Raw genomic sequence first — 19,748 nt, forward strand, 5'->3', positions numbered from 1 at the left:
CCCCCTCCCGCCCCCGCCCCCTAGTGCCCGGCAGTCAGGCGGAAGCAGCCGCGACCATTTTGAAAAGCAGCAGCACCGCCAAGGTAAGATGGTCGATGCTTCTCATTCCTCGGTTCGGTCGACAAAAAACGCCCGTTGTTGACGATGTAATCTTCCTGTGAACGCGCTAACCATGCACGTTACGCTACATCGACCACACACGCGCACATCCCGTGTTCTTTATGTGTCGCTATTTGATCAATTGTTCGACGGTGGTCGTTTTTTTTAATTTAAGTTCCCTTCTCGTTTGTGTGGTTTTGTGATCTTCGATCATTGTGTACCGTTTTTCATGGTCGCACGCTAAAGAGCAATTCGTTCCGCCCGGTTTGTTTCCTGCGAACAATAAAGTCTGCGGCGACGCTAACCTGATGAGTCAGGGCCCCCCCCCCCCCCGTGACGTCATCAACAAGCACTTTTAAACGTCCAGCAGCCAAGCGCTATATTGTTCACTTTTTTGTGTGTCCATTGTCCAACAGCCATCTTGTTCCATATGTCCAGCAGTCTAGCTCTGTATCAAAATAACCTTTTTCGGTGTGTCTGTTGTACAATTCCATATGCCCAGCATTCTAGCTGTGTTCTGTTGTGGGCAGTTCTATATGTCCAGCAGTGTAGCTCAGTTGTCCACGCAAAAAACGCTGATGGAGGGTCAGCTGTCTTGACCATAAGATAGAAATGTCCTGTGAGGTGTCCGGTTGCACACACACAAGGTTTCATCCCATGTGGACAATGTGTGGCTCGAACCTTGGTCCTTCAAATGAGAGTGCGGGAGCACTAGGCATTGAGCTAAAAGGCCGAGCTGTCAACTCGATGTCTAGCGCAAGTTTTTAAGGTGTCAACCAACCTACACTCCCATAGCTACGCCGATCGGCCCCCGTTATATTGCCCCCCTGAACCTCACCCTAATCTGTAACATGCCGTTACCTAGGTTCTTCGGATTAGAGTGTGGTAGTGCTAGGCATTGAGCTGAGAGTCTGAGCCGTCAACTCAATGTCCAGCACAAAGTCTAAAATAGTCCAAGAGTGAGGTTTGTTATAAAAGTATACACAATTTGGAGATAATGATTTAGATCAGTGGTCAACAACATTTTTGAGCAAAAAATTATGTGTGTCAACCATCAACCAAGGTTAGAGTGTCCGCCCTGAGACTGGAAGGTTGTGAGTTCAATCCCCGGCCGAGTCATACCAAAAACTATAAACAATGGGACCCATTGCCTCCCTGCTTGGCACTCAGCATCAAGAGTTGGAATTGGGGGTTAAATCACCAAAAACTATTCCTGAGCGCGGCCACCGCTGCTGCTCACTGCTCCCCTCACCTCCCAGGGGGTGAACATGGGGATGGGTCAAATGCAGAGGATGATTTCACCACACCCAGTGTGTGTGTCTGTCATTGGGACTTGAACTTTTTAACTTTAAGATCCGATGCATTTAAAGAAAAAACGCCAACATTCCTATTTGTGATCCATCATCTAATTTGCATGAATTGTAATGTATGATGTAGGAGAGACAAGTGAAAAGCAAAACAAAAATGTCAAGAAATACAACTTTTTGGTTGTTTTTTAATGTCATAAAATGGAGTCCACCAGCTGTGGCGGCTCTTAGATGGAGGAAAGGCCCAAAACAATTCTCGGTGCTCGTTAAAAAGAGCCATACGTGCGCTCACATCAGGGTCTTCTGAAGGACCCCAAAAAAAGTCGCTATATTTGTTGCTAAACTCAGGGAAGAACTCATATTTTGCTCTTATTTCCTGGCGCGTATATTAACTTTAATGGAAAAAAAATCCTGTGTGGTATTCGGCAGCACGGCTTGTAGTCTTTCACAAAGCTTTCGGCAACACTGCACACATCTAAAACAAAATAAAAGCATGCCGCTGCAGAGGACAAAGTGGGGACGTGATTCTCTACTGGCAGCCTACCAAGTCACATGTCGCCAGATTCAATCTGTCTTACAGCGCGAGAGAGATGGTTGGTTTTGAAGGTGATGGAGACCATTTCCTTTCTTTTTTGGGGGGATTTTGCCTTATTCATAAAACGCAAATGATGATATAATCCTAATATTAGATAAACATGAGGGAAAGTTTGCTAAGTTGGCAACACTGATGATCCCTTCTGCTTTATTGTCCAGGGGCGAATGAAATGTCATGAAGCCGCGCTACAATACTTACTGCCACCTACAGTATTGTGCTTAACAAGCTCCATTTACAGACAGTTCCGTTGTAATGTGTTAATAAGCGGGGGCGGACGAGTAGCCCCCAATCTATTCATGGCAGTTGAAATGTATGTAATAAATGAATGTATAAGAAACACTGCATGTACTTCCCTTAATATACTGTAATTGTAATATAAAGCTTACATCAATACATTTGTATTTTTAACGTGAAAAAGCAGAATTGTAAGTAACACTGTAGGTTCCATAGCTTCCACCCTTCCTATCCTTGTTAATGTTTTTGAAAACGGTGCAGCTTTCAGTTTAAAATGCAAGTAAGTCTGTGTCCTTTATAACGACAAATGTAATTTATTTAAACAAAAGTAAAGCTGGCACTTGAATGTCAGGAGGTAATAGGGGTTACTTAGGTTAAAGGAAAGCTGAAATAAGAAAAAAATGTTGCCCATCATCCACAATCCTTATGTGAGACAAGAACACATACAGTATGTCTTTCTCGTTTCTGTGCGTTCTCGATTGTAAAAAACTGCTAGTAAAAGGCAGCTACTAAAACAGGTAATGGGGAGTCATCTATTTCACCTATAAAACCTTCTAAAAACTTCCCCCAAAAAAACTCTTTACACTGTTTTCTATACATGCTGTAAGTATGCGTGTAGTGTATCAACAGGCACATTCATGATAATGTAATATTTACAGTATTTTGTTCATTTCAGTCATTACCGTGACTTATTTCTTGGGTGCATTGACTTATACAGACAGGGCTGCAACTAACGATTATTTTGATAGTCGATTAGTCAACGATTATCTTAACGATTAGTCGACTAATCAGATAATAAAGCATACACATATTTAATGGCTCTAACTTTTCCATCGACTTCTAAATGCAGCTTAAGTTATTTTAGGCACGTGCTTACTAATAAATGTTCGCGTATACAGATGTACTGCCATAAAAGCAAAGTCCGCTTTGCAAAATGAGCAAGGTATTCATGTTTTTAACAAGAATAAGAGAACATATCCTCACACTTGGCATGTTATCACTAGCGATGTTTTTGCGAATGACCCACTTGCGGCCGGAAAAACACGAGTTATGACGTTCTATCTTTGCTACCACTAATACATGCATACTTTGTGATGGCTTTGAAGCATTTTCATGTAGCATTATTACTAAACGTTTCAAATAGGAACATAAACAGGGACTTACAATGTCCGCTCTCAATGGGATGGTTGTAACTTTTCAGCAAAATGCTCACTCAGGTAAAAGTGCCGGGAGGAAACGAGGATCCACTGAGTCTTCTTAGTTGTGTCGTCTGGTTTTATGCTGCGTTTCATTGGTTGACAGCAAGTATACACTGCTTCAGTCGGTCCAGAATTTTACGTAGAGTGTAGATTTTCAAAGTTGGCCAACTTCTCGGCTTGATGCCACAACCTTCTACTACACGGGTGAGAGGCATGATCATAATCTAGTATTAACTTTTACAAACTCAGACGATACAGCAGCAGCAGAAGAAATTCAAGTAGCTACACCAGCATACCTGACCCTAGTGGTTGGAGGAGCAGTGTGACGACCATGGCCGTGTTACAACGCCCAAAAAGTAGTTCCTTGACATTGGTCCTTACAATAACAATGTCGCTATAGCTTGGTTAATATGCAGCTCACAACATGTAAATAAAGCGTTGCTGGCATTTATTGGATGTTTTTAGAGTGCTTTAAAGGCGAAATTAATGACTCCCTCAAGTTAGGCAATATGGCAAAAAAAAATGATCCCGATTGATTTTTTCATATCATCCAATCCCGATTAATATCGCGATTGTTTATTTTTTATTAAAGGCAAATTGTCTTGTGCAGGATTATACCAAGTACCGTTGCATCCCGACTGTTTACTACTGCAATATCGTGCAACAAACATTTCCACCATGTTTGATCGAGGTAATACTTGCTAATAGCTGAAAACTGTCATGTTTGTTCTTATGTATGACTGTGCTTATTAGAGTAGCAATGCCTTGGTTTGAGGGCCACGGTTTCGCTTCTTTTTCGGTACATTTTGCGGGGGTAAAGAGAACAACTGTTTTTCTTCTCAAAGTTCTTTTGTTATTTTGCTTCATTTTGCAGTAAACAAAGTATTATCAGTGGTGTACTAAATACTACAAAACTTTTATTTCAAGTTAGCATACACTAAACAACACTTTCAAATGGTCAATTATTATTTGTATTCTTTGATGACTTGTATACATCAGTGCTTTTCACCAGTGCTTTGACAAACAACAACCGGTCACCCAGATTGTGTTTTTTTAAAACTCAGATATTGTAGCTGATATCTAATGAAAATACATTAACGTGCAGTTTGAATTTGAGGTTGGGTAAAATAAATTGTACCAACATACAGTAAAAGACAAGTTTAATGACTACTTCAGAAACAAAATGTTTTATTCTACAAACTAAACAATGATTTTAACAAAAGTGTCTTCATAGCTTTTTAGTACATGTTAAAAAGAGGAGTTAAATCAGAGCAAACACATAAACAAAAAAATATATATGTATATTTAGATATCCAAATGTCTTTTTCTGGTTGAATTAGTAGGTGTGTTTACTCTCCCATTAGGGACCAATACAGTCTTCCAGTCAAAAAGGCATTCTGTGCCTGCCTGTGAGTCTGCATCCAGAGTAGGATCACTGGTGAGCTGCAGTGAGACTAAAGTGTGTCACTACAAAGTTGCTGCTCCTTCTCAACGTTGTGTTTTGAGTTTCTGTGCTAGTGTTAGCCATATTTCTTTATTTTATTCTTCTGGTCTGCACTTACTGCGGTGTAAGGGGAAAGAGACATAACGCTAATTGCACATTAATTACTTTGTGAGGAGCCTAACTTCTGCAATGGTAAAACAGGATGGTCGCACACACACGCAGACACAAACGTAAAAAACACATTCACAGACACAAACAGGATAACAGTCAATAAAGGCAGATTTTTCATGCAGGACTATACAGAGCACCCTACAGAGCTTCCCTACTGTTCTTTCTGTTCCCGACTTCTAATAGATATTTCTGCCATGTTTGATTGAGGTAATATATGCTAACAGCGAATCACCTTGATCAAACTCGAATTAATCTCGATCATATAATCGCCCAGCCCTATGACTCACCCTTACCTGCATTGTTAGCCTCCTCATACTAAAAGTTGTTTACTATTTAGAAACGCACATAAAAAAAAGACATGTGTTTAGAGTCTCACATAAGGATCGAGAATGAGGGTCAAAATAAAAAAAAGTGCAGTTTTCCTTTAGGTTTTAAGTTTTTAAAAATATATACTTGTTTTGAATCATCTTTACCATTTGTACTTATTGTTTTATTTTAAAAAGTCGGTGAACAATTGCAAATTGATCAGTTAGCATGGACGCTAAGCTCATGTCTCCTTGTGCACAGCATCATGGACAAGAGCAACACAGTGAAGCTCTTTGTGGGAAACCTAGCGTTGGACACCACCCAGGAGGAGCTGTCGGCCATCTTTGAGCCGTACGGACACGTGGTCAGCTGCAGCGTGCTGCGACAGTTTGCCTTCGTTCACCTGCAGGGTGAGGGCGCCGCCGAGCGGGCCATCCGCGAACTCAACGGACGAGAGTTTCGTGGACGGAACCTGGTGGTGGAGGAGTCGAGGGGGCGGCCGCTGCACTCCACCAAAGTGTTTGTGGGGAATTTGAGCGGCATGTGCACCACTGAAGATCTCCAACAGCTCTTTCAGACCTTTGGGAAAGTTCTGGAATGTGACAAAGTCAAAGGTGAGCAAAGAGGTAAATGCGCCGCCTTGTATGTCTAAACACAGTTTGACGCTAATGACCACCGTCAACATCCTGTTAGTGCATGCCATCTACTTCCCTCGTCAATAGTGACATGAGTCAGCTGTGATGCTAATTTTTGTCCCTGCGCTCAATGACAGCCAGGCATTCCTCTTCCATAGGCTACGCCTTTGTGCACATGGAAAACAAGGAAGACGCACTTCAGGCCATCGAGGCGCTTCACGGCACTTCCTTCAAGGGGCGTCCGCTCTCCGTGGAGCTCTCCAAGGTTCAGCCCAGCAAGCAGACACCCACAGGGAAGCTCCCGTGCGTCAACTGCGGGAAGCAGGGCCACTACGCGGGCGAGTGTCCCATTGTGAAGCCCACGCTGGAGCAGTACCAGAGTCAGGCCGCCGTTCTTGCTGCCGCCGCTGCTGCCGCTGCCGGCCTGCCCTTGCAGGTACAGCAGAGCGTGCACAACTCAGTGTACAACACATCCACGTTTGATCCCACGTATGCCGCCCTCACCGGGATCACCACTGGCACGCGCTCAGACGGAAACCCTGTGAACCCGGCTGTGTATGGCGCACTCGCCAGTCAGGTGTATGGTGCCAACGTGGCCAATCAGTTGTATGGATCAGTGGCCAATCAGGCGGCTCTGACATCAGGAGCCACTCAAGTTTACAGCTCAGTCGCTCCCAACCTCTACGGTCAAGTGGCAGCGAATCCCGCTGCTGCTTACACAACGCCCGTTTACACGCCGACCATGGCCAACCCCATCTACCTGACCGCCGCCCCTGGGATAGACATGCCTGGAGCGGCAGTCAACTCTGCTTACACTGTTGGCCCTGGGCCCGCCTATGCTCACATCACCGCCATGGGTGCGGCTGACCCTGCGACTGCCATCTTCGAAGCGGCTCGGCAGGCACATTATTTTGCCCAGGGTCAACATGTCATGGCCGAGCAGCAGGCAGCGGCAGCCAAGTCTGGTGAAAGAGACCGCAGTCCGCTGCGAAGGGCGGCCTCCCTCCTGCCAGACCCGATCATGAAGCCGTTTATTTACCAGAGAGCCAAACCACGGCGCTCGCTGCTCCCTACACCCGCCGGCCGCACCGCCGAGGAGGCGGCATCTGAAGCTGCCGAGGACCCTGTAGCAAGGTAGGACGACCTGTACAGTTTCCACATTTGTGTGCATGTTAGCTAATGTGGTGCCATTATGATGCCCCTTCTCTTCCTGCCTGAACCCCGCCCCCTGCAGGTACTATGCCGACTATTACCAGCAGCTGCAGCAGTACCCTCAATTCCAGTACGCCTACCCCTCCGCCGGGGCCATGACCGCCCTTGCTGGCATGTCGGCGATGCCCACCATGACCGCCCAGCCCATGGCCACGCTGGACGCCCTCAGGCCAGTGGTTCCCGCCGCCGCGGCCGTGGCAGCCGCCATGGCCGCGCCCAGGGTGTATGAGCCGCCGTTGCCGCCGCCTACACGCAAGGATTCCATCCTCCGCCGCCCCGAACTCTCCCTTCACACGCCTGAGCCTCCCTTCCGATAGTCTACCCCCACCCCCCTTTGCTCACTTCTTCCTCAAAAGTGACAGCGACTTTTTGTGGGGGAGGAGGCGGGGATTAACCTGTCGGTCCAGTTCGTGTCACACAGTGCAGCCACTCGCCTGATGGCCATTTTTGACCTCACTTAGACTTCTTCTTGCGCCAGTAGTGAGCCGCCACTGCGACTCACCTTTGCCTTTATCCTTCAGTTCCTCAGGCCGGACCTGCGACAGGAAGTCGCGTTCTGTGCTACTCGCCATCCTTTTGGCAGCTCATTTCCTATCAGTTTTGCCTTATGTTAATTAGCTTGGGGGCGGAGTCAGACAAGCACACGCTGCGGGCTGGCTGCATTGTGTCGGACACAAGTAAGCGGGGAGTGGGGGTGGAGGGGTGGTTAGTGAGCAGCACACCAAGTGAACGTAAAGCACACGTGATCCCTACTGTAACCTTTGTTTTTTTCCCCACATGTTGTCATGGCAATGCAGGAAGCCACTGTCTTACCCCCCACCCCAGTTTTTACACAGCTGCCTACCTCTGCCCCCCCTCTTTTTGTCCCCATGTTATATGTTCAGAGGCCTTTTTTAAAAACATCTTTTGTTGTTTCCATGTCGTTAACATAGAAACGTGTAACTACTGAATGATAAGTTCGACTATGTGCCTGGCAGGGGGGTTGCATGGGACCCCCCTATCCCTCCTCCTCTAGCCCCGAAATAAAACAGTGTTTTTCTCGTTTATGTTTATTTCCTACAAATGTGGTGCTGTTAAGAGGAAGTGACAGCACAAGAGAGTCAGATAGGGGTGCAGTCAGTGTCTTCCTGCCACCCAGCTCCCAAACCCCTCCCACCCCAAAATACCATCCTCTCTTCCTGATTCCAGATACATCAGATCGTGTTTGCAAAGAAATGTTTGGTGATTGTTTGTTTGGGGGACAAGTTCCGCCCCCTCCCTCCAGCAAGCAATCACCGATCACTGATTGGTCTTTGTTGTTGTTTGACAGCTGTGTTCTGCACATAGACACGCCCCCTTCTCCCTTTCCCTGTGGTCGTCACAGTCGTAGAGCTTTGCGTGGACTTTTGTCTTGTTTTGGCTTCGGGTTAGAGGAAAGTGGGCATGCTCTGATCGATTTATTGATTGACACGTGTATTGAAACGTTAATAAACTGTGTGGACGTTTACCAAAGGAACACAAAGCTTTTGGCCATTTACGCTCCTCTTTCTTCTCCTTCTCGTCTTTGTGTGTATCTTCTGCTACTTGACCACACCCACTTTTTGGGGGCAGAGCGTCACGCACCTCCTATTTGGGGCCGGGGTTTGTGTTGGGTGGGTGATGGGTGTCGCCTCGTCGTCCCTGCGTGTGTTTGTGTGTTGACTGCATGACACCAGCAGCCAGCCATGGCCTCCACTAACTGTCTCAACTGAATTAGGTCACCTGGACGACGGCCATCATTGCGGCGTGGATGACTTTTAGGGCGACGGGGGTCAGCGTCAAGGTAAATGAACTCTATCTCCCACCTGCTGCCACTCCCCTAACTGTTTGCCAAAAACACCCCACCCCCAATTCCTCCACCGGCCCCTCCCCCTTTACCGTCACCACTACCCCCCCTCCTGCTTCCTCGTTAAGGTAATGGGCGGGGCTTCAAGTCCTCCGGCGCATCCTAAAGCAACGGTCTTGTGTGTGTGAGTGAGTGATTGAGAGGATGGTTGTAATATTGGGGACGCGTCCCCTCCGCCGTATTCGCCGCCCTCACGCCTTCCAACCCCCCCACTATCCGCCGCTCACATAGCGCTTTTTTCCCGCCGCCACCGCCGTTGCCACCTCGGGTGTGAGCTTGTGGCTCCGACTTCCCAAACCCGCCCACCTCAACCTCCCCCAATCTCTTGTTGCCATGGAAATGAGGGCATGCGAATGGAGCGTGTCCGTGTGTGTGGGGGAAAGAGTGTGTGGTGCAAAAATGGCTTTGCTGCGTCGACGGGGTAGGGGGAAGATCCCGAGGCGTCCTATAAGATTGGGCCAGCGCCACCTGCAGATTGTCAACAATCTCAGAGTTCTTATAGGGCGCTTCTGATGACTCAGCGGACGTCAGCGTGTAGCTTGCAGTGGAGGCGGGGCTTGTTGCAGCAGTTGTGTGGGGATAGAAGCTGAGCTTTAGCGCCTCCTGACGGAGGACACTAGAGAAGCTCACGTGTTGCTTTAATAAAGAAAGTGAAGTGAAGCGTCTTCCTCGTCTATGCCTTCGTCTTTGAATGCACCAACCCTCCTCCTCCTCCTGTGTCGGTTGTCCACCCCAGGCCAACGTCAGCTGACGGCATGTGGTAGCTGTGCTTGAAACAGCTGATGACAAGGGTCAAAGTTCAACGGTGAGCTTCATCATTCTTGTTTTCAGTGGGCAGAGCTTCTGTTGACTTTCTTTCCCCAGGGTTCTCCAGCATCAGTAACCATGGCGACAGGACTTTTGTGAGTGAAGTGTTGAAAGAACTCAATAAATGCTATGCTTCTTCACTCAAGAGTCCCTTGTCTATTTTCCAAGCCAAAGTTGATTTCCGGACACATGGGACACACTTCAGACACACACATACACACACTCCGCTTCATTAACAGCAACAGGTGCACATCTCAGTACTTGATTGGCGTGCAGGCGGGCCACTCGCGCAGCCCTTTACCCCGCCCCCTGCACCTTTTTTGGGCCAGAACCCGACACTGGGGGTCATGTGCGCCACCGCTTAGCACCAAAGGAGCAGAGGAGTGGGAGCAGTCCAGCAGAGTCCATCAAGAGTGAGTCCAGCACGGTCCAGCAGAGCGAATCCAGCCCGGTGTGATCAGTCTCGTTGATCTCTTTCAGCGGCACCATGACGACGCTCGAGAGCCACATGACGTACACCATCCACAGTGAGCAGACGTACATGACCCAGGAGGATGACTGGGACCGGGACCTGCTGCTCGACCCAGCCTGGGAGAAGCAGCAGAGGAAGGTATGCCTCAGAGAGTGTGTACGCGTGTGTCCCAAAATGATGTCTTTCGGTGTGTCACCTTTTTAATGTGCTCACTTGACAAATTACAAGTTTGGGGCTAGCCTGCTCATCGCACCCTGGCGCCAAGCGGAAAGATATTTTAGTCCTTGGAACTTTCTCAGTGTTGTCTTTCAGCCCCCCATCCCCCATGTCTAAATATACACCACCTTCAGCCTGCTTTGCAGTCTGTACTCCTTAAGGAGAACTTTTTTTAAATGTTTCCTTGCCTTCTTTTGTGGAAACAACAGTAGTTGCGCCCACCAAGGCCACCATGTTGGAACTAAGCACCTTCTGTGGCGGATCAGAACCAAGCACTGGTTTGTGTTTGTGAGGTTCTGTCACAGATGAGCTGAGAGACACTAACAGATGGCGGCAAGGCCGGCTTGGTTTCACATACGTGCCTCCAAAAAAAACTTCCTCCTAAAATTACTTGCCATCAATCTTCAAATGTCTTTTTCTCCTCCATCTTGACTCGTGCCCGACCCCGTCACACTCCCCCAGTGAGTGTCCTATAGATGGCGGAGCATCATGAAGATGGGTGGGGGAGGAAGTGAAGCTGCCAGCCATGTTTTGTTTGTTGGCATTTTGGGCGTGGGCGGTCTCATCACAGGTGGCCTCACAGTGGGCAGTGGCGGGCGTTAACCGCCCACACATTGTAACGCTGTGGCCTGGCATCATTAATATATGGAGGTGATGGCGTCTTGGTGACCTCATTATAAGACTTTAGCCAACAGGTGTGTGTGTTTTCATCAGGTCATCCTTGTCCATCCATTCCTTCCTCTTACAGCTCGCCTCAGGAATCCCGCCTTCTCAGCTGTCACCCGGTGTCCCATAGCAACCCGATTTAGCCCCCATGCACCTTTTCTCACACACGCACAAACACACACACACACTGGTTGGCCTAGTGGCCTAAGAGGGTCGCTTTGGGAGTCGGTCTAAATTTGGTCATGCATGCGAAGGACCCTGCACCTGCCAGGACCTCGGCTGGCAGTCCTCGAGAGGCGCACATCAAAAGTGACCTCGCTCACTAATTTGGTGTCATATGACGCAATGTCGACGACATGCTTCTGTAAGACGTTGCACTTTATTTCAGCTCGTTAAGAGCTGGAATGAGGATAGTGCCCTCTTCCGCTTCAAACACGCTACTGCACCGTAAAGCTGCTGCTTGCGGCGGATAAGCTGCTGCTTGCGGCGGATAAGCCACTGCCGAGGAGGCGCTCACACCGAACGACCTGCATTGTAAGCTCCGCCCCACTAATAACCTCGCATGCAGCAAAATGATAAAGTTATGTTACAAAAGCAGTCCTTGAAAAAGCGTACAATTTCACGCAACTGTGCAAAAGAAACAATAACATCCGAGTTGTAAAATCCTTCATAACTTAAACATCTCTTCAGTCAGAGGCAGTACGAGTCGGTTTGGCGGCCCCCTCCCTTAGCCAGATTCACCAAAAAAACACAATATTTTATATTATTTATAATGTTTTATTACAAAGCGCTTCAAATATTACGGCTTTACCATGTCGTTTTTTTTAAAGCATATTCTACTATTTATTTATTTTTTCCCCTAAATGAAGCATTTTCAAGCATGAACATGGTTAAATAAACTAAGTGTCAATACCACAGTAGTATTGGCCAATAAAGGAGGCCAAACCTATCATAGTGCGCTGTTCAGTATCACGGCCACTGATTGGCTCAGACTCAGGAAGTGTCACTATATTGGATTGAAAGAATAGAAACGTGACTAAAGGGTGTTATTTAATATCTAGAGTGCTCTTATAATGTTAAAAAAAAAACGTACTTGGTGTTTTTATGCTCTGCCTTTTAATATATTTGATTTGTAGTAATTCCTACTTCATACTTCTGGTTATGTCCAGAACGAATTGACAGCAATAATCGAGGGGTCGACTGTATCTTAAATACAAAAAAGTAACAAGAAGCACAGTATGTAAACGTAAAAACCAATGTAAATTGCACAAATACAAATGAAAACACTATTTGACACTTACATTCCATCTGAAAAGTCTTCACTTTTTCCACATTTTGTTATGTTGCATTATTCCAAAATGGAATACATTATTTTTTTGTCCTCATAATTCAACAATAATAATGACAATGTTAAACGTTTGTTTTTAATTTTGCAAATGTATTAAAAATTGAAAAAAAAACCTTGTAGGTATTTAGACCAGTGGTCCCCAAACTACGGCCGATATACGGCCCGCCAGCGTCCAAAATCCGGGAAGTCTCGAGTTAAAAAAAGAAAAGTGTCCTTTCTAATCTATTTTCTACCGCTTGTTACTCTTGGGGTCTCCTAGCCGCTCAGGCAAATCATATTGTCTAAAAATGCATTTTCGCATCGATAACGTGACATCATCGCACACGCGCCGCAGTGTCGGGCGAGCGTGCGGCAAGTGTGTACTCTTTTAGTCAATTAGTGCGTGAGGAATATACACATACATATCTATAGACACACCCACACACACACACACACACAGCCTGGTCCCCGGCCAAAATTTTTTAACCCAATGCGGCCCCCGAGTCAAAAAGTTTGGGGACCCCTGATTTAGACCCTGTGCTCAATACTTTGTTGATGCACCTTTGGCAAAAAATACAGCCTCAAGTCTTTCAGAGTCCGATGCCACAAACTTGGCACACCTATCCGTGGGCAGTTTTGCCCATTCTTTGTTGTCCATTCTTCTTTGCAGCACCTCTCAGGCTCAATTAGGTTGGATGGGAAGCGTCGGTTTTTATCCAGAATTTCTCTGACTAACATAAAGTGTGGAAAAAATGAAGCGCTGTGATTACTTTCCGAACGCACTGTGGTAAAGCAGATAGTACAGTACGCACTTACATCAACATACGAAATCTGTACAAATGTGTGATTATTGCTGATGATGGCAAGCTAGTCCAGAGACGTTCCTGTGACAGTGAAACTCAAGTACTTTTTAATAATATTCCGCTTGAAAAAACGTTTGTCCTTGAAGAACTCCAAATTCATCCTCAGGCACAGGAAAATCCATAAATCTGTGCAGGCATAGTATACATGACCCATTGTAGAGATTTATATTTTTAACAACCTTTTCACATATCCCAATAAATTACATGTAGCCATCTGGGTCTATTAATAACACACAGCCTATGAGCAGCAAGTTAATAGTAGGGAGTCCCCAACCCCAGTTTACCAACAAGACATGAAAATTGATGATAGTTAAAGGAGAAGTGGCAAGTTTTTTTTTGTAGTTTTTTTTGGAGGTCGGTCTTCAAAGGGAACTGCACTTTTGTATTTATTTTTTGCCTATCGTTCACAATCATTACGAGATGGATATTATATATGTTTTTGCATTCTAAATATTAAATAAATGCAATCAAAGGTTTGCTTACAATCAAGCCTATGGGAGCCGCTCAATTACGCCTATAAACCCCTAAATAATACATCCAAACACCTCAATTCAGGTTTTATATACATGATGTAAGTATATATGTAACGGGCACATTTATAATAATATTTAATATGTACATATTTTGATCATTTTAAGCATAGGTGGCGCATTAATTTCCAAAAACACATCACAACGCTTGCTTTTTTTTCTTCATTGTTTATTTCTGCTCACTGCAGACTTCATGAGAGCCAAGAAATATAATAAAATATTACTTACTGTACAATGTCTGCTCTCATTAGGATGGCGAATGCTAGGGTGTTCATATATTCTAATTAAAATGAAGAATGACCATAATCCTCACAAAGAAATAGGGTGGGAGGCAGGAGGGGACCAAAGGTCTTTTCGTGTCTTTCTCGCCATTTCCAGGCCCTAAATGGCTGTCAAAGTGCATCAACTTGTAAGACTTGATCTCCAAATAGTCTTGGATCTATAAATAGTCATAGATCTATAAACAGTTTGTCTGCATTAGCGCTTATAATAACAATATCACTATTACTTGGTTAATATTCAAGTCACCAAATGTAAATTGAGTATTGTTGGTGCCTTTTGAATGTTTTTCTACTGGATTTTATGGGCAAAATAGAGGACCTCCCATTGGTTCCGCTGTAAGACGACTTTTATTTATTATTTAGAATGCATAAAAAAATCTATCCATTATGTCTTTCATAAAGATTGTGAATGATAGGCAAAATTCCCCAAAAAAGTGCAGTTCCCCTTTCAGTTAATGTGCATGTGCGATGGTCCTGCATGTTTGTCTGAGACACTCATGACTGACAGCTATGAACGCTGGTCATTTTATTCAAACTGAAAGGATATTTTTACAAAGTTAAACTTCTAATTGTGACAAATGTAGAAAATGTGTTACATCTGTTCTCTTAAACCACTATTAGTAACATATTGGTGGTGGTAGTCCTATATTATCTGGTTTAAAACATTTAATTTGAAGCAAACTGCGCCCTTTAACAAGTGTGTGTGTATGTGTGTGTCAGACGTTCACAGCTTGGTGCAACTCTCACCTGAGGAAGGCTGGCACGCAGATTGAGAATATTGAGGAGGATTTCAGAAATGGCCTCAAGCTGATGTTGCTTCTGGAGGTCATATCCGGTAGATATACGCACACACACGGGGCGGCATAGCTCGGTTGGTAGAGCGGCCGTGCCAGCAACTTGAGGGTTGCAGGTTCGATTCCCGCCTCCGCCATCCTAGTCACTGCCGTTGTGTCCTTGGGCAAGACACTTTACCCACCTGCTCCCAGTGCCACCCACACTGGTTTAAATGTAACTTAGATGTTGGGTTTCACTATGTAAAGCGCTTTGAGTCACTAGAGAAAAGCGCTATATAAATATAATTTACTTCACAAAGGAGTTGGGAAACTAAATTTGTGTGCACGCACAGGTGAGAGGCTTCCCAAACCAGACAAAGGCAAGATGCGCTTCCACAAGATCGCTAACGTAAACAAAGCTCTGGACTTCATCTGCAGCAAAGGCGTCAAGTTGGTATCCATCGGCGCCGAGGGTGAGCTAGGACACTATTGTCGTAGTGACATCATGGAGTCAGCTGATATTGGAACAATCAGTTATGATTGTGTGTGTTTGCAGAAATTGTTGATGGAAACGGGAAGATGACTCTTGGAATGATTTGGACCATCATCCTACGCTTCGCTATCCAGGACATTTCTGTTGAAGGTGTGTGTGTGTGTGTGTGTTAACAAGAATTGTGTGTATGTGTGTGCACGTTAACAAGGTGTGCTCGTGCAGAGACGTCTGCTAAGGAGGGTCTGCTGCTGTGGTGTCAGAGGAAGACCGCTCCCTACAGGAACGTCAATGTGCAGAACTTCCACATCAGGTGAGTGCAACACGGCGTCACCCTGCAGTGCAAAAGGAGCAGGACGCTTTGCTACCTTCCTTGGCGGTTCCTTGATGTCTTCCTTGTCTTCTTGCCGGTGTGCTTTCCCAGCTGGAAGGACGGCCTGGCTCTGTGCGCCCTCATCCACAGACACAGACCTGACCTCATCGACTACTCCAAACTGAGAAAGGTGCCTCATCATGAAGCCAAATGGAGGTCAAAAAGTCCACTTGCTGTCAGCTGCTCACATTTTCTGTTTACCTGCAGGACGATCCCATTGGCAATCTGAACACAGCCTTTGAGGTGGCTGAGAAGTTCCTGGACATCCCAAAGATGTTGGATGCTGAAGGTGAGCTTTGGTCTTCTAGCTAGCTAAGCATAAGCTAACTGTTGTTGTGACGTGCAGACATTGTCAACACGCCCAAACCCGACGAGAAAGCCATCATGACTTATGTATCCTGCTTCTACCACGCCTTTGCTGGCGCTGAGCAGGTACGCTTTGCACACGGGAAGCTGGAGGTGGTTGTCTGACCGCTTGGTGCTTCTGCTGTTTGTCTGACAGGCTGAGACGGCCGCCAACCGGATCTGCAAGGTCCTGGCAGTCAACCAAGAGAACGAGAAGCTGATGGAGGAGTACGAGAAGCTGGCCAGCGAGGTGAGAAACATGAGGTTTGGTCTTAAAATGGCAGCTTTCAAAACCGAAATGTTTCTCGTGTAGCTTCTGGAGTGGATCCGCCGCACCATTCCCTGGCTGGAGAATCGCGTGGCCGAGCAGACAATGCGTGCCATGCAGCAGAAGCTGGAGGACTTCCGCGACTATCGCCGCGTGCACAAGCCGCCACGCGTGCAGGAGAAGTGTCAGCTGGAGATCAACTTCAACACCCTGCAGACCAAACTGAGGCTGAGCAACAGGCCCGCCTTTATGCCCTCTGAGGGCAAGATGGTGTCGGTGAGCACGCGTCGCCACTCAAAGACAATCGATGACCCAAAATGCACGAGTCACACGTTGGCCGCGTCTGCCTCCTGCAGGACATCGCCAATGCCTGGAAGGGTCTGGAGCAAGTGGAGAAGGGCTACGAGGAGTGGCTGCTCACCGAGATCCGCCGCCTGGAGAGACTGGACCACCTGGCTGAGAAGTTCAAGCAAAAGTGCAACATGCACGAGTCCTGGACTGCAGGTCGGTCTCCATTGGCGTCCGCTCGTCTGTCACGGCGCCGGATGACAATGTGGAATGTGGTTTCAGGTAAGGAGGGCCTGCTGTCTCAGAAAGACTATGAGTCGGCATCCCTGATGGAGATCCGAGCTCTGATGAGGAAGCATGAGGCCTTTGAGAGCGACCTCGCCGCCCACCAGGACCGCGTGGAGCAGATCGCCGCAATCGCACAGGAGCTTAAGTAAGACGAGAACTTGGTAAAAATGGCGGAAGTCTTCTCATGTTCACGCTGTCATTGTGCGTGTCAAGCGAGCTGGACTACCACGATGCGGCCACTGTCAACTCCCGCTGTCAGGGCATCTGTGACCAGTGGGACAACCTGGGCACGCTGACCCAGAAGAGGCGGGACGCTCTGGAGGTACTTTAAGGTCTACTGTTAGTGCTGGATTTTGTGACACAGGTGACACCTTTCTGCAGCGCGTGGAGAAGCTATGGGAGACCATCGACCAGCTGTACTTGGAGTTCGCAAAGAGGGCGGCGCCCTTCAACAACTGGATGGACGGAGCTATGGAGGACCTGCAGGACATGTTCATCGTTCACAGCATTGAAGAGATTCAGGTGCCAACTCATGTTCTGACATTTTGAGCCGGCCACCTTCTCTTCATCATCAGGTCTTATCACTGCCATGTCCCCTCCCTCATTCCAGACTCTGATCACCGCCCACGACCAGTTCAAGGCCACGCTGCCAGAGGCCGACAAGGAGCGCATGGCCACGCTGGGTATCCACACCGAAATTGTGAAGATAGCTCAAACGTACGGAATCAAACTGTCCGGAATCAACCCGTACACCAACCTGTCCTCCCAGGACATCAGCACAAAATGGGACACGGTGGGTGGACGCGTGAGTCCCAACAAATCTTTTGTGGCACCGTGTTTGTGATGCTGTGATGTTGGCGTGCAGGTCAAACACCTGGTGCCCCTCAGAGACCAAATGCTGCAAGAGGAGGTGGCCCGCCAGCAGGCCAACGAGCGGCTCCGGCGCCAGTTCGCCGCCCAGGCCAACATCATCGGACCCTGGATCCAAACCAAGATGGAGGTAAGGCGTGGGCGTCGGTGAGGGAGGTGCACACGGCGCTTGAAGCTGATGTATCTTTGTGGGCGCAGGAGATCAGCCACGTGTCTGTGGACATCGCTGGCTCTCTGGAGGAACAGATGAACAGCCTGAAGCAATATGAGCAGAACATCATCAACTACAAGTCCAACATCGACAAGCTGGAAGGCGACCACCAGTTGAGCCAAGAGTCGCTCATCTTCGACAATAAGCACACCAACTACACCATGGAGGTAAGTCCCCCTCGAGTCCCACTCCTGTCCTGTCTGCTAACGTGCACGTGGTTTGCTGCAGCACATCCGCGTGGGCTGGGAGCAGCTGCTCACCACCATCGCAAGAACCATCAACGAGGTGGAGAACCAGATCCTGACCAGAGACGCCAAGGGCATTAGCCAAGAACAACTTAACGAGTTCAGGGCGTCCTTCAACCACTTTGACAGGGTGAGTCTTTCTCTCTCTCTCTCTCTCACACACACACACACACACACACACACACACACACACACACACACACACACACACTAATTATCAGCGCCTTTACTTGAGCGTCTAAGAACTATGTTTTTGCAGAAGAGAAATGGCATGATGGACCCAGACGACTTCCGCGCCTGCCTCATCTCTATGGGCTACGACCTGGTGGGCCTCAACGTGCACACTAGAATTTGCGTGTGTGCGTGCGTACTTATCAGTGTACATGTCTGACAGGGGGAGGTGGAGTTTGCACGCATCATGACCCTGGTGGACCCCAACAACACAAACGTGGTCACCTTCCAAGCCTTCATCGACTTCATGACCCGGGAAACCGCAGAAACCGACACCGCCGAGCAAGTCATGGCCTCCTTCAAGATCTTGGCTTCAGACAAGGTCGGTGCACACACACATGCAGTATTATACATTTTCATTATTTGTTTTCCATTAATGTTTCTATGTCAAGACTTTATGGGCATTGTAGGATACTAAATCACTAACCACTGATGAACTTATCAGACTAATAAAAATAAGCTTAATAAAAAAAGACCAGATGTGCTTACATTGAACCTTTCCGACTTAGAACTACATCACAGTGGAAGAGCTGCGCCGCGAGCTTCCGCTCGAGCAGGCTGAGTACTGCATCAGCCGCATGACCCGCTACGTCGGAGCTGAGAGCCCGCCAGGCGCCCTGGACTACATCTCTTTCTCCAGCGCCCTCTATGGGGAGAGCGACTTGTAAAGAACCTCAGTGAGGTGACCGGGAGGTGTGGTGCCCCCTGTCCTTAAAGAAGGAAATCAACCTTTGTTGTACTTGTGCAGCCGCATGTTTACACTTGTTGTGTAGAGCCCCTCACACACACAAACACACACAAACACAACACAGTGGGTCTGGAGGAGGGATGAGAGCAGCGATGTCATGTTCAGATGCAAAGCATTGTGGGTAACTACAGGTGTAAATAAAGCGGCATGGGGAATGAAGAGAAATGGAGCCTCTTTTTGGAGTCTTAACGAGCACGGGCGCTAACGAGATGCATCATCGGAAAGGTTGTGACGATGGTACGTGGGCCTGACTTCGTTGTCGAGCCAGTTGCTGAAGTGTGACCTTCGTCTGTGCTCCTCCTCCTCCGGAAAATAAACTTGAAATAAAACCTGTCACATTTTAACCATCACAGCACTTTTGATGTTCCATTTAGCAACAATGTAAGCTGC

The 19,748-nt window shown here is 47.3% G+C and overlaps 2 protein-coding genes across 6 annotated transcripts; both read left to right on the top strand.

Annotated features, from left to right (window-relative positions):
- Nucleotides 1–8: 8 nt before the first annotated feature.
- rbm14b (RNA binding motif protein 14b) lies at nt 9–10,013 on the top strand. 4 transcript variants are annotated; one of them, XM_061960535.2, is made up of 4 exons: nt 9–83; nt 5,617–5,981; nt 6,128–7,124; nt 7,225–10,013. In XM_061960535.2, exons 2-4 carry the CDS (start codon nt 5,621–5,623, stop codon nt 7,517–7,519), a joined length of 1,653 nt encoding a protein of 550 aa, XP_061816519.1. In that variant the 5' UTR covers nt 9–83; nt 5,617–5,620; the 3' UTR covers nt 7,520–10,013. The 4 variants fall into 4 exon arrangements, with proteins under 4 accessions (XP_061816519.1, XP_061816521.1, XP_061816520.1 ...); XM_061960537.2 differs by having other exon boundaries at nt 6,149–7,124; XM_061960536.2 differs by having other exon boundaries at nt 5,617–5,969.
- actn3b (actinin alpha 3b) lies at nt 10,003–19,697 on the top strand. 2 transcript variants are annotated; one of them, XM_061960531.2, is made up of 22 exons: nt 10,003–10,286; nt 10,354–10,483; nt 14,949–15,063; nt 15,355–15,474; nt 15,558–15,644; nt 15,717–15,804; nt 15,916–15,994; nt 16,072–16,153; nt 16,211–16,296; nt 16,367–16,459; nt 16,523–16,753; nt 16,834–16,981; nt 17,048–17,198; nt 17,267–17,375; nt 17,435–17,575; nt 17,664–17,846; nt 17,919–18,053; nt 18,122–18,301; nt 18,363–18,509; nt 18,639–18,704; nt 18,774–18,932; nt 19,120–19,697. In XM_061960531.2, exons 1-22 carry the CDS (start codon nt 10,003–10,005, stop codon nt 19,276–19,278), a joined length of 2,973 nt encoding a protein of 990 aa, XP_061816515.1. In that variant the 3' UTR covers nt 19,279–19,697. The 2 variants fall into 2 exon arrangements, with proteins under 2 accessions (XP_061816515.1, XP_061816514.1); XM_061960530.2 differs by having other exon boundaries at nt 16,834–17,198.
- The last annotated feature ends 51 nt before the right edge of the window (nt 19,698–19,748 follow it).

Source organism: Nerophis lumbriciformis, linkage group LG05 (genome assembly GCF_033978685.3).
Source record: "Nerophis lumbriciformis linkage group LG05, RoL_Nlum_v2.1, whole genome shotgun sequence".
Classification (NCBI taxonomy): Eukaryota; Metazoa; Chordata; class Actinopteri; order Syngnathiformes; family Syngnathidae; genus Nerophis; species Nerophis lumbriciformis.